The 22,843-nt window shown below is 54.4% G+C and overlaps 10 protein-coding genes across 10 annotated transcripts; 6 read left to right on the top strand and 4 right to left on the bottom strand.

The window, feature by feature from the left end:
• Positions 1-18: 18 nt before the first annotated feature.
• Positions 19-3,921, bottom strand: J7T55_006709 (uncharacterized protein; the record flags this gene model as incomplete). Its single annotated transcript, XM_053131656.1, has 3 exons — positions 19-63; positions 121-3,658; positions 3,713-3,921. 3 exons carry the CDS (start codon positions 3,919-3,921, stop codon positions 19-21), a joined length of 3,792 nt encoding a protein of 1,263 aa, XP_053001472.1.
• Positions 3,922-4,608: 687 nt separating this feature from the next.
• Positions 4,609-5,141, top strand: J7T55_006708 (peptidyl-prolyl cis-trans isomerase e; the record flags this gene model as incomplete). Its single annotated transcript, XM_053131645.1, has 2 exons — positions 4,609-4,935; positions 5,001-5,141. The coding sequence occupies 2 exons, from the start codon at positions 4,609-4,611 to the stop codon at positions 5,139-5,141; spliced, it is 468 nt and encodes a 155-aa protein (XP_053001471.1).
• A 235-nt stretch (positions 5,142-5,376) lies between these two features.
• Positions 5,377-5,884, bottom strand: J7T55_006707 (uncharacterized protein; the record flags this gene model as incomplete). The annotated part of the gene is made up of 4 exons (XM_053131634.1): positions 5,377-5,510; positions 5,566-5,628; positions 5,734-5,749; positions 5,819-5,884. The coding sequence occupies 4 exons, from the start codon at positions 5,882-5,884 to the stop codon at positions 5,377-5,379; spliced, it is 279 nt and encodes a 92-aa protein (XP_053001470.1).
• A 382-nt stretch (positions 5,885-6,266) lies between these two features.
• On the top strand, positions 6,267-6,757 carry J7T55_006706 (cytochrome c oxidase subunit VIb; the record flags this gene model as incomplete). The annotated part of the gene is made up of 3 exons (XM_053131623.1): positions 6,267-6,312; positions 6,494-6,670; positions 6,726-6,757. 3 exons carry the CDS (start codon positions 6,267-6,269, stop codon positions 6,755-6,757), a joined length of 255 nt encoding a protein of 84 aa, XP_053001469.1.
• A 986-nt stretch (positions 6,758-7,743) lies between these two features.
• On the bottom strand, positions 7,744-8,643 carry J7T55_006705 (uncharacterized protein; the record flags this gene model as incomplete). The annotated part of the gene is made up of 1 exon (XM_053131612.1): positions 7,744-8,643. One exon carries the CDS (start codon positions 8,641-8,643, stop codon positions 7,744-7,746), a length of 900 nt encoding a protein of 299 aa, XP_053001468.1.
• Positions 8,644-9,433: 790 nt separating this feature from the next.
• On the top strand, positions 9,434-10,297 carry J7T55_006704 (40s ribosomal protein s10-a; the record flags this gene model as incomplete). The annotated part of the gene is made up of 4 exons (XM_053131601.1): positions 9,434-9,472; positions 9,680-9,830; positions 9,925-10,186; positions 10,252-10,297. The coding sequence occupies 4 exons, from the start codon at positions 9,434-9,436 to the stop codon at positions 10,295-10,297; spliced, it is 498 nt and encodes a 165-aa protein (XP_053001467.1).
• A 1,756-nt stretch (positions 10,298-12,053) lies between these two features.
• Positions 12,054-13,477, top strand: J7T55_006703 (l-threonine 3-dehydrogenase; the record flags this gene model as incomplete). The annotated part of the gene is made up of 5 exons (XM_053131591.1): positions 12,054-12,088; positions 12,236-12,344; positions 12,456-12,539; positions 12,602-12,706; positions 12,767-13,477. The coding sequence occupies 5 exons, from the start codon at positions 12,054-12,056 to the stop codon at positions 13,475-13,477; spliced, it is 1,044 nt and encodes a 347-aa protein (XP_053001466.1).
• Positions 13,478-14,484: 1,007 nt separating this feature from the next.
• J7T55_006702 (uncharacterized protein) lies at positions 14,485-15,352 on the top strand (the record flags this gene model as incomplete). The annotated part of the gene is made up of 2 exons (XM_053131580.1): positions 14,485-14,564; positions 14,665-15,352. 2 exons carry the CDS (start codon positions 14,485-14,487, stop codon positions 15,350-15,352), a joined length of 768 nt encoding a protein of 255 aa, XP_053001465.1.
• Positions 15,353-15,658: 306 nt separating this feature from the next.
• On the bottom strand, positions 15,659-16,726 carry J7T55_006701 (uncharacterized protein; the record flags this gene model as incomplete). Its single annotated transcript, XM_053131568.1, has 3 exons — positions 15,659-15,977; positions 16,346-16,627; positions 16,707-16,726. 3 exons carry the CDS (start codon positions 16,724-16,726, stop codon positions 15,659-15,661), a joined length of 621 nt encoding a protein of 206 aa, XP_053001464.1.
• A 1,745-nt stretch (positions 16,727-18,471) lies between these two features.
• Positions 18,472-22,195, top strand: J7T55_006700 (HECT-domain-containing protein; the record flags this gene model as incomplete). Its single annotated transcript, XM_053131557.1, has 3 exons — positions 18,472-19,117; positions 19,174-21,210; positions 21,267-22,195. The coding sequence occupies 3 exons, from the start codon at positions 18,472-18,474 to the stop codon at positions 22,193-22,195; spliced, it is 3,612 nt and encodes a 1,203-aa protein (XP_053001463.1).
• Between the last annotated feature and the right edge of the window lie 648 nt (positions 22,196-22,843).

The following is a 22,843-nucleotide window of genomic DNA, read 5'->3' as shown; positions in this document are numbered from 1 at the left end:
GCATGATTATCGTTTTCTTCATGGAGTGGCCTTGCTCATACTGATCAACCTCTTGACTCCAACCTGTAACGTAGTTAGCATCCCGTTCTTGGCATTCTGTGGCTTGTGTGGAAGACTTACCATCCAATTACCACACTCCTCCGTTTTGTTCTCGTGAATGTTCACCTGGATTTGATGAGCTTCGCCATAGTTCCTGGACTCGAGTGCGTTGGCCAGCTGCGCGAGCTGTGCGATTGTGTCCGGCTTGACGAGCTCCTCGTTGTTCAGATGGTCGAACAGAAGGTTCAGCCGCTTCTGGGTGTCCTTTACTTGAGGGGCGAAGTTCTGCGGCGCTTTCGATGCGACCCTTTGCATGTCACGGCTGAGAACATCGACCATGTTCTGGGCGCTGGCTGGGATGTGCGACCGGTCTCCGGGAGGATGCCTGGCCTTCGGAGGAGCAGCAGCTGGTGAAGCCGCGGACCTTGGCGGCGGGGGAGTCGCTGTTGACTGAGCAGTTGGCGGAGGACCAACGGATGGCGGAGGTGCCATAGGCGGCTGACCTGTTGGTGTGGCAGCCGGTGCATATGGGGACGGCGCGACCTGTCCTGGCCCGGCCGGTGGAGACGCATAGGGGTTAGCTGGTGGCGGCCGGCTGGCAGCAGGAGGAGGCATTGAAGCAGCTGGCGGCTGAGCGAACTGCTGAGCAGCCGGGGACGGAGCATAACGGCTCGACTGCGGCGGTCCAGCTGGTGGCGCGCCGTACGGAGATGCAGTCCGGGGCGCGGCTACGCCTGGTGGGGGGGCATACGCGTTCGAGGCTGTGGGCATTGGTCGCGCCTGAGGGGGTCCTGTCAAGGGCGACGTGACGCGGGGTGGGCCAGCCTGGCCTGCCTTTGGTGGCGGGGGAGGAGGAGTAGGCGTGGCACGAGGCGGAGCCCCGTAAGGGCTTTGAGGCGGCGGTGGCACTCCAGAGCCCTGCTGGCCAGGGAAAGGTGATGTGATGGGTGCCGTTCGCGGTGTGGACTTCCGAGGTGGCACCTTTGTTACCATCGGCACATCATTCCAGTCACCCACGTCCTTCGCGCGAAGCAGGGGCGGGTTGGAACCTGGCGTTCCCGCTCTTGGTGGGCCAGCCATTGGTGGTGGTGCTATCGGTGTCTGCCCAAACTGCCCGTAGCCTTGTTGAGGTTGACCAAAGGTCGTAGCGGGAGACGGGGCATACGGGTTGGCTGCAGGTGCGGTTCCGGGCGGCGCATAGGGATTTGCAGCAGGTATTGTCGAAGGCGGAGCGTACGGGTTCGCGGATGGCGTCTGGACCGGCGCTGGCGGTGCGTACGGGTTGGCAGATGGAACTTGAACCGGTGTAGGTGGAGCATAAGGGTTCGTACCAGCCGGAGCGGCAGACTGCGGCGGCTGATAGCCAACTACAGGCTGTGCTCGAGCGGGCTGGGCCCGGGAGACTGTCCGGGAACCTGCCGTGGGTTGGCGAGCTGTTGTCTGGGCGGGGGCAGTGCTCTTCTGAGTCGCCAGCTTGACACGGTTTCTGGCGACCTCTGCGGTAGAATAGCTCGATGGCAAAAGATCGAGGTACTTCTGAGCCACAGACAAGAGGCCATGTGCGGCGACAATGTCTGCATACTCAACGTACTTGTCGTACAACGCCGAGAGTTTCCAGTCCGATGAAAGGGCTGTCTCGGTGTCCTGGAACTTGGTCACTTGCCGGAAGATTGTGACCTTCTCGATGAATTGCTGCAGAGATCTGGCGTGCACTGAGAATGTCGAGTCGTCACTAGGCTCCTTCATCTCGGCTTCTTCAGCCTCTCCAAGCTCCTCAATCCAGATGGAGACGACCTTCTCTAGTTTTGAGCCAACTAGATAGCAGAATGAGGCGTCTTTGCGCGAGCCTTGCTCCAGGATACGGTCACCGAGTGCCTCACAGAGGTCAGGGAACTCGTTTGGCTGTGCAAAGGTACACAGCGTAGCCATTGTCTCCTTCCAATTAACCAGATCCGCATTGTAGACAACATCCCAGAGGTTGCCAGCAATGACCGAGCTCAGGAGTCGGAGATAGCTGGGGCTACCCTTCCTGTTGGAAAGGTAAGCGGCCTGCACTTTATCCACGAGCTCCTTGCCACCACAGTTAGCGATGATGAAAGCATCTGCCATACGATCTTCCTTCACGCAAATGTCCGCAGCTTTGGCGAAATTGCCGAGCATGAGAGCCTTGGTGATCTGGTCCTCCAAGGCGGTATTGCCCTCACTGAGGAGATGGAATGGATCCTCCGTCTTGGCGCCCTTGTTGGCGGCCAAGCCCGACAGGAAGTCGTCACCATCAGTGCCATCAAAGATACTAGTCATCCTTTTGTGCGCAGCCTTTTTGATGCCATTCTCCTTCGGTGCTTCTGTTTCATCCTCCTCTGGGGCCTCCTTCTGTTCGTCACCATTGGCTATCTGTTCGTCCTTCGAAAAGCCGAGGTGGTCAATGACTTGCTGGCGCGGATCCTCCGCAACGAGCGTCTCCATGACACGCCAGTCGGCCTTCTCATCATCAGTCTTGGCCTGCTCCAAGTGCGACTGACAGATTTGCTTGAGATCCCCGCTGTCGACCGCAGTTTCAAACTTCTCGGCCTGAGCGGTTACTTCAGAGTCCACAGAAAACTGAGAGATCGAGATTTTTGAAGAGCGAGGGTGGCCACTCGCGATGGTGTTCTTCCTGAAAACGATGACTTTGCCGCCAAAGCCAAATGAAGCGCCGATCGGCCTCTGCATCCATACTGGAGCCTTGGGAAGGGAGAACGACGCCTCCTGTGGCTGCGTTTGTGCGCTGGTGAAAAAGTCTTCGCCGTCGAGGTTGTTTTGCGCAGCAGCCTGTGCATTTGAGGCATTGGTGTTCTGAAGTGTTTGAATGGCGATTTTGCCGTCGAAAGAGGCTGTAGCCGAAAGCGAGGGATTATGAGGGTTGAATCGAGTCAAGAAAGTCCAGTTCGTGACTTCTGGGAACTCTCCATAGCGTTCACCAGTCTGAGGGTTCCAAACAACGGTCCGGTTGTCCTTGCCAGAGGAGATCAATAGATCGCTGTCTTGCTCACACCATGACAGAGAGAGGACTCCCTGCTCGTGTCCTTGCAGCGTCCGCTCTGGTGCATTGGAGTTCCTCAGATCCCAGAGGAGGATGACAGGCGCACTGTCATCAGGAGTCGCCGTCAGGAGCTTGGTGGAATTCTGCGGATCCCACGCTATGGCGCTCACTCGCTTGCGGTTGTTGTTTAGCGTCAGAGAAGCCTTCTTGGTTTTCAAGTCCCAGACGGTGACGAAGCCTCCAGAACCTCCAGTGGCCAGAATGTGTGACACTTTCCTGTTCCACGCGACACATTCGATATCATCCGACCGAGCCGCAGCATTGCCCAGACGTAGCGGGTTTTCTATGTCGTTGATGTCGTGAATCCATAGCTCACCCTTATCGCCCGCGGTGGCTATGATTTGAGGTTTCAGAGGGTTGAATTGGAGGGACTTGATCGCGCCGCTGTGCTTCGAGGTATGTGCTATTTCGGCATCTGATGCTCCGGAAATCAGCTTCTCGGCATCCCACAGATGCAATGACCCATTCTCAAGTCCTCCAGCAATGATGCCTCGAGGGTGCGTGTCGTCTGGTGGTCCCCAAGCTAGGTCGTGGAATCTGGCGCCACCAAGTCAGCTGCTGTGGCCACATGCTCTTTGTGATAATACCAACTTTGAATCTGCAGCGATGCTAGCAATGGGCTGTAGCTCGAGTCCCTGCGCTTGATCATCCAGGTTCAAGTCCCACAGCTCCAGCTTGACCTCGTCCGAGAAGCTATCGTCGACGGCTCCAGCACGAGTACCAGTGACAAGGAGCGGTTTGGCCGGCCCGGATGACCAGGCCAAAGCCGCCGTGCGAGGGATTTCTCTCAGTCGTACCATGTTTGCAGGAATGGATAATTAGAAGAAGGGCAGGAGGCGCTACAATTGAGGGACTGCGGCCTCTTCACAGAGGCGCAAGGTGGTAATTGTTGATCTTTCAGCCAGACTACTCAACAGGCATTGGATGATGAATTGAGTCAGTTGCTGGTATGCCAATGGAGTGTGCAGAAGAGAGTCTGCCAGAGATTTATTGCTGTAGCATCGGCATGTGTCCTTGGGACAAGTTGCTGCATCGGGTGTAATAAAGGCCACTCTAACACTGATGCCAATCGTTAGGCCAGATCGCGCTGGGCGGGCACCTTCACAGGGGCCTGGCAGCCCCAGAGCGGGACCTCATTGGCCCACTCGGAACCGGCTGCCCCTCTAAACATTCCAAGGTCTTACGTAGCTGTGGTACAAGTTCTTGGTCGAGACAAGGTGCCTAGGGCAGCACTGAGGTACAACATCTGCAGTATCTTCGCGATAACGTCTGCTCTCCCCCGGTCTTGCCTCGTGCCGGCCCCGTGACCGTCTTGCGCATTCATCTTGCAGCTTCTGCCCCTAAATCTCGTTGCTATACTGGAGGAGGTTTTGCCGTATGGAGTGTGAACCCTAGGGAAGAATACAGGGATCAGACAGCTCGTACTTGAATCTGTCTTGCGACACGATCTCATACTTCGCAAAAGGCTCAGCATCAAAATCTCCAACATGACGGATACAGCGCGGTGGAAGGCCACAGTCCATGTCAGTGGCCTCGCGACAATGGCGTCCGTGGCGACACTTCACGACGCATTTCTTCCCTTCGGCGACATCGCAGACGTCTCGCTTCCTAAGAACGAAAATCCAAATTCGAACACGACAGAACCACATCGTGGCTTCGCGTACGTGGAGTTCGAAAATGCAGATGATGCGAAGGAGGCAATAGACAACATGGACCAGTCTGAGTTCTTTGGGCGGGTTATCAAGGTCACGGCAGCCAAAATACCAAAGAGTGCTGACGAGGGACTGGGAAGCAAAAAGGCAGTCTGGGAGCAGGTATGTGGACCCCTCTACTGCCTTCGAATCAATGGGCATGATGCTGACTACCATTACTTCAACAGGAGAGCTGGCTGGCAAAAAATGCCGTCAGTGAGGAAGATAGACTGGCCGCAGAACAAGCCCAAGATGCTGGAGATACGAGGGCGGAGGACCCGATGCAAGGCCTTGAGGGCCTGGATGTCGCTGGTCCTCGCCCAGCTTAGTTGGATGGCGGACGGCTTGAAGATACCCAAATGTACAATAATGCACTGCGAAGGCGTTCCGGAACATGGGGAGACCGCGGCTGAAAAGGGACTTTGCATCAAAATGATATTGCTGTTTCAGAGCCGGGGACCTCGGGCGTTTTGGTGATATCCATCACCTCTATATTTCGCAATGTACAGTCTGCCCGGCCACCCTTGATTTGCCTCCGCCAATTCCCCTGTTCGCAAAGATGCTCTAGTGGTGCTCGTGCTCCTCGGCAGCCTTATCCGCAGCTCGGTTCTGGCGCTTGAGGCGGATGGTCTTGTCGACGAACAAGTGACGTGTGATAGAGTAGCCAGCAGCGATGACAGCGAAGCCAACGACAACACCTGGAAATATGTAAGCCATTCTAAATCTGCTACAGCATTTTCATCCATGACGAACCGAGAGGGATCAACTCAGCGGGGATCTTGCGGAGTCGTCGGAGGCGTTGCGAGACGGTATGAGCTGTGAACGATCGTTTGTGTCAGCCTTGTCCTCGGCTGTGAGCCTGTGGATTCGCGTATCATCAACGCAGAACGACAGCCTCGTGGCCTTCGAGTCATCACGTACCGGCTTGTTCCTCATTCTGTTATGGCATGAGCTGATTAGACCTCTGATGTCACGCCACATGTACGGCTGAAGAGGAGTAACTCACGGGCACCGGGCGCATCAGACGGCGCGTGGGCTGGAAGGCGGATCGCATAGCTCGTGTGGCATACATTTCGTCGGCTGGATTGAGTGGAGATTGATCTGGATGGGTAGGGTTCGCGCAATGGATGCTGGAGCTTCGTGGGATCAATTCGGTCAAAGGGCCAATTTTGATGCTTGTTGGGTTCCGTCCCGTCAGAAGCAGTAACCGGTTGCTCTCCCCAGGTTGGAGCTCCACCCGGGCCAGTCAAATCACTCAATTTGAAAGCCTGCGCAGGCTGACCGTGCTTAGGTAACTCACCCAAGCCGGCCAACATCCTAATCATCATCGACCACAGTTCCGGTCAACCGTGCAGCTCCCTCAATTGCCCACGAAGAACTCCCAATCCATCCTCCGACAGCCATTGAGCCCCCCAACCCTTCCCTACCCAGTCGCAGCATACACGAAAGCCAAAATGTCGGACAGCGATCGCGAGACCAAGCCCTTCAAGTTCGTCACTGGTATGTCAAACCCCCCTCGCCCATCGGCCTCAATCGTATGATTTTCTCCCGCAAGGCTAACAGTGGACACCAGCCGGTATGATATAACCTCGAACCCCACGAATACACGCCGCGACGATGCGACCGTCACATGTCGGCATGGACTAGATAGACATGACCTAACACGAACCCCCTCATACAGGTGTCGACGCCCGTTTCCCCAACATGAACCAGACCAAGCACTGCTGGCAGAACTACGTCGACTACCACAAGTGCATCCTCGCCAAGGGTGAGGACTTCGCTCCCTGCCGTCAGTTCTGGCTGGCCTACCGATCCCTGTGCCCCAGCGGTTGGTACCAGCGATGGGATGAGCAGAGAGGTATGACAGGTCTCGTCTCGAATATCGCCCTGGCACATGCTGACATTTTTCTCAGAGGCTGGAAACTTCCCTGTGCGCTTGGAGTAAGGGAACTGGTTACATGGCGAATTGCACAACACAATAGACGAGGGGGACTTCCCGAAATAGCGGCGGCGGCTGTTTCAGTAGACGATGTTCATAGGGCCGAAATCGCATACATTCCGACTCTGACCATACCCGTCATGCACACGTGAATGTCCACTCACCTTTCGCGGCCTGCAATGAGAGAACGTGTCTAATGCCCTGCCGCGCGACCGACAGCGGCTTACTTTATTAGGCATCCGCCGTGCGAACACTCCATGCGGTCCCAAATCGTCCTGCTATCGGGGCCGCCTCGCTAGGCACTGAACCTCTTTGTCGCGTATTGGTGTGTCTTTCGTGAACGCAGTCAGGTGGACCAATAAAGTGGCACTCTTGACAGGTCGAAATTGTTTCGAACTCCTCCTCTTCGCGTCATCCATGTCATGTCTGCAACAGAAGTGCGTGCCGATGTTGTGGTGACGGCCTCATTGGAGTGCTACTTCGCTTTCATGTGTCTCGCTTTGGCCAATCTTCCTAGTTCCATGACTCAATGGCCAGTTCCAACATGGAGTACATATGTCCCTCGATTTCATACTCAGCTTCCTTACTGAGGGCATGTTCGGGCACTAATCACGGTACACGCAGTAAGCGCATTGGACACGATATGATCACAATTTCAGGCAGATTGCTACGCTGCTATGGTTCCTGTGGAGGATGCAGCATACTTGGGTCGAGGCGTTGCCTCAAAGGCAGTTCATAGGATCTTTAGGTGGAACAGATTTGCTTTTGCTGTCACATACATTCTTGTCCACTTCTGTGAACGGATTAAGTACGGAATTTAGAAAGCTTTTTTTCCCTTGCAGCGACAGACATACTGCACAGAAGTGATTCCATAACGCCGCTCATCCTCGCTTTGCCAATGATAATGCGATATTGCCCCAACGCCCGCTATATTCCCGTCCAGTGCCTGATCGTGTGAATCCAGTTCAACGCTGTTGTCCAGAGGCTGGGGGCTATTTCTTTCCACTTGCGCCCTCGCCCTCCTCATCGGAGCTCATGAACTCGTCGTCTTCCTCGAAACCAAAGAATGATCTGGGCTTGACGTTGCCTTTCGATGTCGCAGTCTCCTTCCCTTTGCCCTTCTCTGAAACCGGTGTCGTTGCCCCGGAGCTTCCCTCGCCTGCTTCCGCCTCTTCAGGGTCTGAGTCTTCCTCCATCGCATCGGCCGAGGCCGACGAGGATCCTTCTGACGTTCCGAGGAGATTGTCTTTGTAGCTTCCGGACTTCATGGCAGCAAGAACGGCATCTCGTGTCCGCTCACCAGCCTCCTCCTTGTCCTCCACCCACTTGCCGTCCAACCTGCCCTTGTTTCCGTTCTTGATCTCTTCCTCCCGCCGCTCAGCAGCCTCGACAATGGCCGTCCACCGCTCTCTCCTCTTGTCCTTTTCCTTCTGTTCCATCTCAGGCTTGATGGCGAGGAACTCAGCCAGCGCCTTTGCCTCCGTCACCGTGCGCAGCCTCCGGCCGTCGAGGTTCCTGCTCGAACCGTTCTCGTCGCCCCTGTTCTTCTTGCGCTTGGAAGACATACGTCCACCGGCAGCACGTAGTTGCGAGCCAAAGCCGCCCTTGCCGCCGAGGATGGGATGCGAGAGACGGAGGGGAAGGAGGTCATCTTCTGGTGTGGCGAGAGAGGAGATGGGGAGGTCTGCATGTTGAGGAATGCCGACATTCGCGTTTGTGGTGAGCACCAGGGAGCCAAAGGTTTCGTCGTTCAGATGCCGGGGGATCCGACCTTCTAACTCGTTCCACAAGTCCTGGGTGGATGTCGATGGTGGCAGAGGCAGGCATAAGGTCTTTGGCAGGCCAAGGCCGCCGAAGCCTGTGATAAGCACATTGATATGGCTGGAAGGCATGATGTGCTTTGCCAGCTTTGGTATTCTGGGTGCGCACTGACTCAGTGTTGAGTGCGAGAAATGTGTCGATCACACTTTGACGTTGGAGGGGTTCAAGGTTGAGCGAGTGAAGAAGAGATGTTGTTGATGTTCAGTCCAGTCGCATGACGGCGCAAAGGACGTCGACTAGGCAGACTACCACAGTACCAGTGGGGCCTACCCGCTACGCTGCGGCCTCCCCCCCTCCCCCCCCAGCCTTTATTGCACCAGGTCGTTCGCCACCAAATTTCAGTGACGAGTGACTTACTAAGACTGAATCCTGATAGGTGTTTCTATCCATCTTTTACATTCAAATCAAAGCATGATTTTATATTTCTTGTAACGATTGAATCCAGCTTGTGACCAGATCTATCGTATTGATTCATTGCTTGTAATAAAAAAGAAGTCCAAAATAATGGAAAATGCAAGAAAAGCTGCAAGGGCGTTAAGGCGCCCCCATACGAGTGAAGGTTGTGACTTAACGGATAGAGCGACTAAGCAGCGCTAGCGACAGGGATCGAGACAGCGCTGAACCAGAAGAACCAAGAGGCGGCCAGCCGCCTGCACGGAGTTTTGTAGCGCCGGTCCGTCTGGAAAAGTGGGGACTCTTTCGAAAAAGGGCCGCACAACTGGGGACCTGGTGCCTCCCATTCCCGTGCAGAGCCAGAGAAATCCATCCAGCCCATCGCGACAACGACAGCCCGCCTCGCCTTGTCTCTCGATCCTCCGACTCAAACACATCACCCACGTCGTCGGCAGATAAATCGCAATCATGCTTATTCCCAAGGCCGACCGCAAGGCGATCCACGAGGTAGGAACCATCCATCCAATCCCCAATCCTCAACACCGAAAACCGATTACGCGATCCGCAATTCCAACGAACCGATATCGAAAACTTGCTCCGCCCGACTACACAAACTTTTGCGATGATATCGACGATGCGAAATGAGACCGCTGCTATCATGCTATTTTCAACAGCACTGGGAAGGAATTGTGGCTGACGTTCATGCAATTATAGGCCCTCTTCCGTGAGGGAGTCCTCGTGGCTGCGAAGGACTACAACCTCGCCCAGCACCCCGAGATCCCCGTCAAGAACCTCTACGTCATCAAGGCCATGCAGTCCCTGAACAGCCGTGGCCTGGTCAAGACTCAGTTCTCTTGGCAATACTGTGGGTGACCCCAATCGAGCGAGCCGTTTGGTGATGGCGGACGACGACGGGGCGGAATGGAACATGGAACTAACCGTGGTTCTCTTTGCTTCAGACTACTACACCCTCACCCCCGAGGGTCTCGACTACCTCCGCGAGTGGCTCCACCTCCCCGCCGAGATCGTTCCCGCCACCCACATCAAGCAGCAGCGATCGCACGCCCCTCCCCGTGGCATGCTCGGAGACGAGGAGCGCCGCCGACCTTTCGGTGGCCGTGGCCGTGGTGGCGACCGTGGCGACCGTGAGGGTGGATACCGACGACGTGACGCTGGTGAGGGCAAGGAGGGTGGTGCCCCCGGCGAGTTCAACCCTCAATTGTGAGATTAACCCGAGCCTGACGAACGAACGACATGAAGGGACCCAGATACTAACAACGTTCTAGCCGTGGTGGTTTCGGCCGTGGCCGCGGTGCCGCTCCCCCATCTTAAATCGACCCCGTTCTCCGGAAAAAGATTTTGCATGGACGCTTGGCCCCCGGTGTTTCTCCAATGACAAGGACATGAGGGCCAGAAATGAATCAATTCCACGCCGGCCCACATATGGGAAGACGTGCAGGGTGTTTGCTTTTGGAGTTAGGAGGTTAGATCTCCTCGGAAAACATAGCATCAAGGGATTCATCTACCACGATTGGGTTTCGGGTGCGATAGCTGTGACGGACGAATCAAAAAGGTCACGAACTTCAAAACAAAACACAGTTGCCTCTTCTTTGGGAAGTTCTCGTGATTCCAACTCGGGTGGACGACGATGAGCCGCATTGCGGCTGCCAACAGCCAGCAGGATTCGGCCAACTACGAAGGGTAGGGGACATGCAGGTGTCTTATCCCAAGTTTAATACCCCGATTTTCACCAGCTGCCTGTGCACTAGTTGAATATGAGAAGCCTGCCAAGAGAGAGGACTTGTGTTGCGGGTTCTGGAAGTGATATGCACTCTCTAGAGCTTATCCCTGGCCGAACTAAGGCTAATCAGACATCGCAACACCGGGATGCTCGTTCCAGTATCAAGATCTCAAGGTATTCTGTGTCTATCAGACCACTTCGGATCAACCGCACAATCGTTCCCCGTGGGGATCCTTTACTAGCTAATACTTATGGGGCAAGAAGCTGTGCTCATGTAGTCTGGGGCATTTATGGCTGTGGAATATTGCGAGCATTTAGAATGAGCTGATCAGCTGGCAAGGTTGCCAAGATCTGCGCTGGATTGTCCCATTCCTGGTGTGGGTTCTGGGCAAATTCTCGCAGCTTCAGTCCTCAGTACATAGCTTTGCAGGCTAGTAGAGTAAGCCAGAGTTATCAAAGCCACAACCAGCGTCTAGAGTTGGAGAACAAATGTGGTAGCAGTGAGACCAGCCTCCAGGAATACTGCTGAGCGTCTGTGAGAAACTAAGAGGAAGTGTTTGGTCCAGCAAGCTGGTGGCATGTTGCACACGGCCCATGTCTCCGGATTTGTGACACCTCGGACGGGCATCGCGGTGCGGGCTCTCGCCGGGCATTCCCGTTTTGTCTCACAAACCTCACCGGCCCAGGTCGATGGTGTACAGGTATCGCAAAGACACCACAGCTGTTTCATGCACCCTCAACACCCAACACCCGAACATCTGGTGAGGGACACCTGATCATCATGAGGGGTCTTGTCTTCCACACTCAATCCAGACCAGGGCTGACCCCGGCGTGCCTGGGTTCCTCGCTTCTGGCTCAAGCTTACAGCCCTCCAGGGTGGGGCGACAGTCCACCTTGGAGCTTGGAATGCTGCAGCGTGACGACGATCCGGGCCCCTGTTGCCCCGCAAATTACCGCGATTGATAGTTCGAGCGAGGGGCAGCTGTCAAGTTCACCCCCGCCTTTCTTGTGAGGCGATCGCTCTGGGCAGAGTCTCATCGACACTTTCTTTGCTTCGGAGGAGCCAATATGCTCGGGAATGGGCGGTCAGCCGGGATCCCGCAGCTGGGGGCGGCTGCGAGAAGCTGTGAGGAGCTATCAGGAGGAAGGACCTGGGGGGCTGAATCAAGAGTGAGACTGTAGATAATTTTCTCGTGTTGAGGCTGTCAGATCTGTTGACTTTGGTTTTCTTCCTTCCTTCCTATCTCAACCGCTCCTAGAAGTATCTCTGTCAGACTTCAATTCCTACTTTAGATTTTCAAAGAACATTTACAAAACATTTCAATTCATCTACAACTAGCAGTCAGAATGGCGAACCTTCCGAAGACCATGAAGGCTTTGCAGTAAGTCCGTCAACTTCAATGTCCCGTTTGAGGAGGTGGGCAAAGGGGTCTATAGGAGCTCGGGTCTCGGTCGGTCTTGCAAGCTATCACCGATTTCCGGTAGCGAGCATACCAATCCAATTCTGTTTCTGACCAGACTTTGCGCAGATACTCAAAGCCCGAGAATTTCTCTATTGTGGAGGTTCCTCTTCCCGAGCTTCGAGAGAATGATGTTCTTGTGAAAGTGAAGGCTTGTGGTGTGTGCGGAACGGACTTGGTAAGAATCCGTTCACTCGCTTTCTCTTTGTTTTTCAAATGGGCATCTCCCACCAGTGGACACTCGGAACAAGCCATTCGAAGTTTCTCAACTGACTGACTGGGGTCACAGCATATCCACGAGGGCGAGTTTATTGCCAAGTTCCCTCTCATCCCTGGCCACGAGACCGTCGGCGTTGTTGCCGCCGTGGGCAAGGTGAGTGCTTGGTTAGAACCGGATACAAGGGAGCCAAGCACATACTGACGAGAAGTGTGCAGAATGTCAACAAGTTCCAGATCGGTGACCGTGTAGCGGCAGACAACTCCGAGCTCTGCGGCCACTGTTTCTACTGCCAACGTGGCGAGCCCCTGCTCTGCGAGAACGTAAGCTTGGCCCCCAAGAATAAGATGCTGCGTCCTGATCACTAATATCTGTTTTCGCAGTGGTCTGGTCACGGCACGACCCTGCCCGGCGGCTTCGCCGAGTACTGCGCGTACCCTCAACACCAAATTTTCAAGTTCCACAACATGACCGATGTGGAGGCAACCCTCATCGAGCCTGCTTCATGCGCATGCCACGGCCTCGACAAGATCCGACCCCGTTTGGGATCGTCCGTGCTCATGTTCGGCGCCGGCCCCACAGGTCTCATGCTTGCGCAGCTGCTGAGGCAGAACGGAGGCTGCTCCGTCACCATTGCCGCCCCCGGCGGTCTGAAGATGAACCTTGCCAAGAGCCTCGACGCCGCCGACCACTACGTCGAGCTTTCCCGTACGGACCCTTCAGCTCAGTTCGATGCGCTCAAGAAGGACAACCCGTACGGTTTCGATGTTGTCGTTGAGGCCACCGGGTCCGTCAAGTTGCTCGAGGACGCGATCAACTACGTCCGTCGTGGCGGCACCCTCGTCGTGTATGGTGTGTATGCCAGCGCGGCCCGTGTGTCCTGGCCGCCGGCCAAGATCTTCGGTGACGAGATCCGAATCCTGGGTTCTTTCAGCGAGACATTCATGTTCCCCGCTACCATCGAGTACCTGGACTCGGGCAAGATCAAGACCAAGGGTATTGTCAACAAGACCTTCAAGCTTGAGCAGTTCCAGGAGGCCCTTGACTCTATCAAGAATAAGAGCGCGATCAAGGCTGCTATTGTCTTTGACTAAACGGCATGGCGTGGGTTATGAATCGGGGCCATGGGTCCTTGTTTGTGGAGTTGAGCGGCTGCTAAATGACCTTGAGGTATATCGATGATTGATGAGGTTGGGTTCACGGGCAATGGAAAAGTAAAGGGTTGGGTAAGAAAAGTCTATATACCAGAAAATTAAAAAGGGGCTGTTTCTTTGGATTAGTTTGCTCTGTCCGGTGTCTCTTGTGCCTCGTGTCTTGTGTCTTTTGTCATGTAAGATGTGTGTTCTACATCGCGTCGAAAATTCTTGTGTGCTTAGGTGTGCTCAGCTACGGTCGATTTTGTGGAATGGGTACGAGATGTATCTACCGATAGCAGAAGAACCATGAGACTCATCCGAGACGCAATTCGGAATTGGAAATAGAGACTCGTCCCGATGTCCTTTGGTGGTTTTCCCGTGGTTGTTCAGATCTTCGTAGCATCGGTTGCCCAATCGGGAAAGTAGCAACAGGTTCGTTTCGGGACTGGGGTAGCTTCGACTCAAAGCCCCAACATCCCTGTAGGCGTCCAGTGCTTCGTCAATGCCTTCCTTGCCCCATGGGCGGCCACTTCCTCCAACAGGCCAAGACCACGTCGATTCATCCGTACCGAGGCTGCGGGCCTGCCCACGGAGCACATGTCTCTGGCAAGCTAGCTGTCCAGCCGTGCCTGCACCCTGATCACACGTCCACATGTGAAATGCTCCATCTCCCCTTCCTCAGCCTAAAAAGCAGGCAGCCTCGAGGATATGTATGAATGAGGTAATGACGAGCGAGCTGTCGTCTCAAGTCAGGACTTCAGGCCCAGGCCGGGAATGCTCAAATATAAGATCAAGCCCATGTCCTCCCAGGCATGTGGATGATCATATGCAACTATCCCTTCGAATCTTGTGAGACCTTTTAAACTAGTTGCTCGGGAACACACAACGATCACTGCCACTTGCTCACCCACAATTGTTTAATTCTCGTATAACTCTTCGTCTGGAACGGTGATACCCCGTACAAAATGGATTCCATAGTAAACTTGATCCTGAACCGGTCCGTAGTGACCGTTGAGCATATCAAGATCACTAAGGCAACACCAGAGTACGTTCCACTGCTCATGCGCACCAACCTTTGAGACTTACTACTGGGAAATGCCGCGTACACTGAGACACTGTAATTTTACTGACATGGTCACCAACAGCACACTCACAATGTCACTCGTCAACCGTGTAACAGGCACCGGCCCGATGGGCGCAACAATGTCCCCAATGGGCGTCGACATGGTGTTCAACGACCAGCCGTGGGGCAAGCTCCAGCTGCCCGAGGTGAACACCAAGTCGGGCGGCACGGACGTGGTCGTGCAGGAGCAGGAGGTCAAGATCACGAACCAGGAGTCCTTCCGCGCGTTCGTCAAGGCGCTGATGCTGGACGACGAGCTCGTCCTGGTGCTGGATAACGGCGACTGCCACATCACCGCCAAGGTCATGGGCTGGCCGCTCAAGAGCAACGTGACGTACAAGAAGCGGCTGGTCATCAAGGGCATGAAGGGCCCCAGGCTCAACCTCGTCGACACCACGGCCGATCAGAACGTCATGAAGGTGCACAACCCCAGCCCGCTCGAGATCGACCACGGCGTGAGCATGTTCGACATCGTCGACGGTGATGGGCAGGTGGTGGCCGAAGAGAAGGGCCAGCTGACCATCGTGAGGGGTGATTTCGACAGCACCCTGGGCATCACGTTTAAGTCTGGGAAGAAGCTCACACCGGGCTCAAAGCTGAGGCTTGTGGGCAAGGGGACGGAGAAGGACTCGTGGATGAATGACACGTTGAAGTACATCAACTCAGAGTTCGAGGCCAACGAGAAATTTTCCTCGTTCCTCACGGGCTAGCCAGATTCAAACGCGGTCTTGGGGCTTATATGCATACAACACGATGCTGTGCAGTCCAACTTCTGTCAATACGCGCTGAGTTAAGCGAGCTTTTTACATGCATTCACTAAATATCCATGAGTACATTGCGTTGAAATCACCGAGAATTACTCACATGTCTTCACTGTCTTTTTAAGAGATGAATTCATTGAGCGTACGCTTCATTTGGTATTGTGCGATGCTACCGGCCCAAAATTATGAGATGTCCAGTTTTCTCGGTCTTTCCTCAAAGAATGCCGTGTTCCTGACGAGGCCTTTCCTGTTCACTCAGGAGCCCCGGAGTAGTGACTTAGGTTTACTGGCCATCTTCTTGATCAGCTGGAAAGCGAAACCGGGGATTCCATCCACGATTGTCGCCACGTCGTCACATTCGATTACTTGGTCGATGACACAAGCGAAATACATGACGATCAAATCCCTCATCTCGTCGCCTGGTACCGTATGATCGAAAACATATGTAGCGAGGACGCAGAGGTCTTCAACACGGTTGGGGTACAGAGTGAAGTCCCGGAGTGTAGCGTACAATCGGTGTAGAGTGAGCTGCTTTAGCTTGGGGATGAGCCACTTGTCGCCTACCACGTACAATCTGGCATGGCAGAGAAAACATGAGTGCAATTCACGGTACTTGTCGTATTCTTCCGAGGGGTGAGGACAATTGGTCCCGCTGGCGCAGGGTAGTCCACACCAGCCTCCTTCATGAGTTTGTCGAGCATGCTCACGGTCGGGGTGTGAATGCTCTTGGGTGACTGATGGCACTTAAAACATGTCTTTGGAAAGGTCAAGTTGCAAGGCTGACAGTAGAAAGGAACAAACCACTTTGAACAGGGGCGGCCGCAGGTTTTGACTTTGTTGAAGCGGATTCCTGAACGATCGCACTTCGGACAAGTCCAAGCTGGTGGGGACAGCCCAACCAAAGGCTTCTCAAGTGCCGTAGTTTTGACGTCCTCCATTGACGGTAGCAAGGCAGAAAGATAACCGGCATTGACGTCCTCGGTCTCGGTGACAGGCTCTGCTGGATCGTAATCTTGTGTGGATATCCACTGACTGAAGCGAACGAAGGTGCCCTCATCGACATCGGGCCACTCGATTCGACAGTCCTGGGCTTCCTTCATCTCTCTGGCCAGCAAAGCATCAAGAGGCTTGGACAGCACTAAAATATTCTTGCCGTGGACGCGAAACTCGGTCTTTCCCTCTCCGATGACGAAGATGAACATGCTGGATTGCAGCTTACTGCGGCTGCCAAAGAATTAGCACGCTTCCTTGCCAGGAGGAGTTTATGAGCACAGAGGGGAGCGACAATGACTGTCAAACTTACTCTGCAGAGGATGTGGCCATGTTTACGGTCAGTTGATGAAGTATGAGACTTGCAGTCGTTCCCAGGTGTGGATGCTAATGTTGGTGAAGGCCAGGGAGAAGTCCAAGACCATGGAGCAGTGTCGAGCGGGAAACCTGACACTTGATCGCTGCTGTTTCGAGAGACACAAAATCACATTTTTCGAGGCCAGGTCAACTTGGGTTTAAACAGGTATCAGGGCGTGAGTGAAGAGTGAATCGGTGACACAGTTTGGAAAGTGAATTCCCAAGCGTTTGCGGGCGGATGAAGGGGAAGATACTTCATGCTATAGGCCATTGAATATTTTTCTATACCATCCAATACTATGACTGCTGAGCACATAAGCGAATGATGGTCAAAATGTGATCTCTACTCATCTGTTACATCTGACCATCTGAAATCTAAAATCTTATTCGAGTGCGCCCCTTTGGAGGCATGTACGGGCGGGGAGCGTCGCCAACAGGTGTCGAAGCAGGACGATGATGACATAAACACGACGAGAGATGAATGACCCTAGTATCTCATGCTTTGATTACAGAGACTTTATCGTCTTGACTTACCAAATGAACCGAGATTGCTTGCGTGATAAGTCGCTCATGGGAAGGACGGCGCAACGGAAGGGAACCTCTCCCGATCTCCCACAGGGCACGGAGCAGAACAAGGCTCACGATGCGTACAATGCAGCTTTGATGCAAGACATAACTGTGGCCAGCATGTATGCACAAGGCTCCTGCATCTAGGCACTTGCGCCTCATTATAAGTCAAGTGGAAGGAGTGTAGTACCGCAGCGAAGGTCCCCTGCCCCTGGCATGTTTATAACCCGGCGATCTGGATCCACCACCACAAGGGGCTAGCGCTATGGGGATCTGCAGGCCTGCCGAACAAGGGGGGATTGCACTGCAGGCCACTCGGCATTTCGGTACGAGACCCTTTGTTTCAAGGCAGGTACTACCCATTCCGCGCGCCAGGCAGTGTTAGGTAAAGTGACCGTCTGTCAGTCTGTCCGTTTGTCTCTTGCATCCAAACGTCGAGACAACCACAGCTCACGTCTTTGGACCAGAGCAAGCCAGGCCATACCTCCCCAGGCATGCGACGCGCTCTGCATTCGCACACGTCTTCGTCAGGCCTCTAAACCTTCATCTTCGAGGCGGGCCACATGCAGGGCTTCGGACCTGGCGTCTGCGCCCTGTCTCCAGCAGCTTCAGCTTCCAAGCCTTCATATGGGCAGTGCATTTGCACGGCACCCCTGAACTCATAGAGATATATCTGTGCCCAGCACTGCACCGAAACACCTCTCGTTAACGCCCTGTTCTGCTCTGCTTCGTTTCGTTTTGCTCTGTTTTGCTCATGCACACGCACACGTACACGCACGACCCTGTTTCCTGATCACTCCTCCCGACCGGGCCGTCCCACTTCGAAGGCTGTGCTGTGCTGCACTGTGCTGTGTGCTGTACTGGCCTTCGCGTCTCAACTCGAGTGCCGTGTCACCCACGCCGGGTCCTTGTGACAGGCCCATCCATCTGCGACGTCATTGTGGTGACTTTGTGTGGCTGTCAACGCTTTGGAAGCTGCTACCCACCTGCACTTGATAAGGCGACCAAAGCAGGCGTCGCACATCTCGGCAGCTTGAGTGTCTAGATGCCCGTCGAGACCCTCTTGCTCTCTCAAAAAGCAGCCAGTGCCATGCCAAGTCTTAGAAGATACCCCCTTTCACCACGCCCGCCCCTCCGCATACAGCAACAAGACCATGGCGCCCTGGCCCTCTCGGCTCAACGACCCTTTACCGGCTCCGCCTTCGCGAGAGCCTCCTCTGCCGCCTCTGCCGCGGCCGGAGCTTGAGGATGTTCGCAAGCAGCTCTCTAGGCCGCCAGTGCGCAGGCCGGTCGCCAGCTCCTCGCGATCTAACGACCCAAACCTTGTGGATGCCTCCCAGGTCCCTTCAGATCTGATACCCACCCTTCCTACGGAGAACCGTACCGCGCCTGCTCAAAGACCATCGAGCCACGGCCGCTCGATGAGCCATCCCTTCCCGTCCTTGTTTTCTGCAAAGAGGAAGCAGGCCCCGAAGAATCCATCGCCCGATGATTTCGATTCGGACTCGGACTCGGATGCCGAGATGCTGGGTTTGGGCCCTGGGTCTAAGCAGAAGAGGCCCGCGCAACCTCTGGGCCCATCAAAGGTCCATGTTAAACCCGCCGGGGACAAGGACTTCGCCTCGGGTAACTGCATGACATGTGGTGCAATGTCGAGATGGCCTAAAGGGCTCAAGGTCTTCAAGTGCACTCTTTGCATGACCATCAACGACCTGGTCGACATTAACAGTGCGGCCGAGGTGAACAACCATGCCGTAGGTTACAGACGAGCGTCGGAGGATGCCACTCCTAGTTTGAAGGGTGAGTTCCTGCGTCATAAGTTCTAGGGTATCAGAGAATCTAAAAATGAATGCTAGCACCCATATCGCCTGAAGGCACGAAACACCTCGTCAGAGACTGCTTGAGGAACTACCTGGTCGCAGCCCTGGCAGCTAGGCGCACTTCAACAGACTCGAAGGATGGAGGCCGTCCTGTGGAGCCATTCAAGCCGCATGGAGGCGCAAATAATATCGATACGGCAGCCGCTGGGCGACAGCGGTATGAGAGGGACGAGATCACGACGCCGAATTCTGGACCTTCGGAAACAACTTTTGGAAGTGCCGAAGACCGAAGTGCCTTTGTGAATTTCTCACGACCAGGAATGTTTCCCCAAAGATCTTATTCCTCGTCGTATCCGGAAACACGACCGGAAGTAGGAAATCTCGGGAGACTGTCGATCGACCAGAACGCCAGATGCGTCGATCCGGATGGGAAAAGGCTCTTTAGGCCCCTCGAGGACTACCTTATCACCTGTTTCTCTCCGCCACTGACCTGTATCAACTCGTCTTTCATGCTGCGACATCCACGCAACAACAACCGCCGAGCTCCTCAGCCGTCTAGGCGACGACCATCGGAACCTCCCAGGCCTCCCAGGGAGATTCCACCCAGGGAGATTCCATCGCAGGAGCAATCTATAACCGAGCTTGATGCCAAAATGCTGCTGGTTGGCGATTTCGCCGAGAATGGTTCATGGTGGACTGGTCGAAAGGAGAAGGCGGCTCCCAACCGAACCCCCTCATATCGCAGCGATGAGGACTCGACTGTTACAAGCAGGAGCCCTAATATCGACTGGGCAGAGGTAGACAATTGGTACCACACCGTCATCAACGCCGGGGAGCGTTGGACTGATATTTATGATGGACTCTCTCAGCATTTTGTGTTCGACGAGCCTACGGAAGTGGAACTCAAACAGATTGAAGGACACATTCTTGAAGCACAGGACCATCTGCGAAAGACGCTTCTTAAGGTCACAGAAAACATTCTCAAACGACCAGGAAAGCCCATCAACAGCCCTGAAGATCTTCGCTTCTTGCTAATAATATCGGCAAACCCACTTCTGCACGCCTCATTTCAAAACTTTACGGGGCGCTTGCCGCATGCTCAAAATAACCAGATCAGTGGCCCGTACGCGTCGGGCCCATTGCGCGGTTCAGGACCGGTCTCTGGGCAGCACTCACCCATCATCAAACGCATCCTTGGCCTCCTGTCTAACACACCGGCTGATTGCCAGAATCACCTCGTCTCCTGGTTCGCGAGGCTGCCGGAGTCTCGCTTCATCCAGTTGAAAGACTTTGCCGGAGGCTTCCTAGCCTACAGGCTAATAAGACAGCATGAAAAGAAGCACGAGGTCAAGGTCGATGTGACAGCCGGTCTTATTCCGAATATGGCTGCGGGACGGTCTCCAGCCACCCTCCATGCTGCCCTTGGTCAGCCACGCCCATCCAGATCAAAGAAGCCTAAGGAGCAACCCAAGATCGTGTACCAAGATGACTGGCAAACAAAAGCTGCTGCTCGGGTTATTGGCCTCCTTTTCGCCGCAAACAACAACGCGCATTATCGAAGACACATCGCAGGCACACCGTCTTCACAGGACGAAGTGTTAAACAGCACAAGCGTTAGAGATCAGGTTCAAGCGAGAGGCCAAATAGTACCTACGAGTGACTTCTATATCACCCTACTCGACGACTCAGACCTCGTCGCTGACTTTGAGGCTTGGGAACGTAAAAGGAGCAAGTTCTCTTTCTGTCAATTTCCATTCCTTCTCAGCATCGGCGCCAAGATACAAATATTGGAACACGATGCAAAAAGACAAATGCATCTCAAAGCGAGGGATGCCTTCTTTGATAGCATCATGAGCCGGAGAAATGTCGAACAGTACTTGACACTCAATGTACGACGCGATTGTCTTGTCGAGGATAGTTTGACTGGAGTAAGCGAAGTCATTGGCGGCGGGGGCGAAGATATCAAAAAGGGATTGCGTATCGTGTTCCAAGGCGAGGAGGGAGTCGATGCCGGCGGCCTGAAGAAAGAGTGGTTCTTACTGCTTGTCAGGGAGGTCTTCAACCCAGATCATGGTACGTTCAAAGCGTGCCCATTCTGTGATTTCAATAATACTAACGAATGGCGCAAGGGATGTTCGTATATGATGAAGACTCGCAGTATTGCTACTTTAACCCCAACTCTTTCGAGACTTCGGACCAGTTCTTCCTTGTGGGCGTGGTCTTTGGCCTGGCGATATACAACTCCACCATTCTCGATGTCGCATTCCCGCCGTTCGCTTTTCGCAAGCTTCTCACAGCCGCCCCGCCGCCTTCCCAAGGTCTCTCCACCCAGCCCAGGCCAGCTATAGCGTACACCCTCGACGACCTGGCGGAATTTCGCCCGCGCCTCGCCAAAGGGCTGCGCCAACTCCTCGATTTCGATGGTGACGTCGAGTCTACCTTCTGTCTCGACTTCGTGATTGATGTCGAGAAGTACGGTTATACCGAGCGAGTGGCCCTCTGCCCTGGTGGCTCGAATCGGCCTGTCACTAATGCCAACCGCCGCGAGTATGTCGATTTGTATGTCAAGTACCTTCTCGATTCTGCCGTTACTCGCCAGTTCGAACCATTCAAGCGTGGTTTCTTTACCGTCTGCGGCGGGAATGCCCTCTCGCTGTTTCGGCCAGAGGAGATTGAATTGCTGGTCCGCGGCTCAGACGAGCCGTTGGATATCACATCGCTGCGCGTGTCAGCCGAGTACGAGAATTGGGGAAACAAAGCCAACAGCCCGGACCAGACCGAACCAACACTTAGGTGGTTCTGGGAGTCGTTCGAGCGTGCGAGCCCAAGAGACCAGAGAAGGCTGCTGGCATTCATCACGGGCAGCGACCGCATCCCCGCCATGGGTGCTGCTTCACTGACCATTAGAATCTCGTGCCTGGGTGATGATAGTGGAAGATACCCAACGGCCAGGACATGTTTCAATGCGCTACAGCTGTGGAGGTATAATTCAAAGGAGAGACTGGAGAAAGTGCTGTGGGACTCTGTGCATGAGAGTGAGGGCTTTGGACTCAAGTAAAGGCCAGCACGCATGCAGTAGAAGTGGCATCATTCATAACTAACTTCTTGGATCATGAGATGAGGTAGTCTCCAAAGAATATCCTGGGACTCGGGTTGTAATGCATCACACGGCGCATGTTTCTTGGGTAAAAAGCTGTCCCTCAAGGACACAAAGTGCAAGATAGACAGACATGCTGCAACAAGCCTAGAATCAGTCCCACGTTTCATCATGTGCCTGTCTATTGTGATCATTGCCCAGGGTTCAACTCCAGATGGGGGCACCATAAAAAAAGACCACTCGAGTAATCAACCAGCTGGTGGGTGCCCCGCAGTTTCGGCTGGCCAGGCATCTACCCCCGGAGGGATTCGAATTCTAGACACCATCCTACTTTCCGCTCAAACAACTCCGAGGTACTAGAGGCAACTCGAGCAGTGGAAATTACCGCTACGCCACCGGGGCAGCGAAACGGGGTCGATGCATGTGGTGGTTCACTGGGTATTAAATAGCTGGGTTCGTTGAAAGAGAGATGAGATGAAAGGTTGGAGTGAATTTGGGGGGGGGGGGGGTGATGTGATAGCAGGCACCGAAGGGGGGAGGCGTGGGATCTTTGCACGCTCAGCTCAAGCAAAATGGAAATCCTGCAGGTGAGATAGATCGCAACACTGG

Source organism: Diaporthe amygdali (assembly GCF_026229845.1).
Source record: "Diaporthe amygdali strain CAA958 chromosome Unknown NODE_1_length_4327563_cov_65_473760, whole genome shotgun sequence".
NCBI classification, from domain to species: domain Eukaryota; kingdom Fungi; phylum Ascomycota; class Sordariomycetes; order Diaporthales; family Diaporthaceae; genus Diaporthe; species Diaporthe amygdali.
Note: the sequence above shows the minus strand (reverse complement) of the source record. Positions and strands in the feature narration are given on the sequence as shown.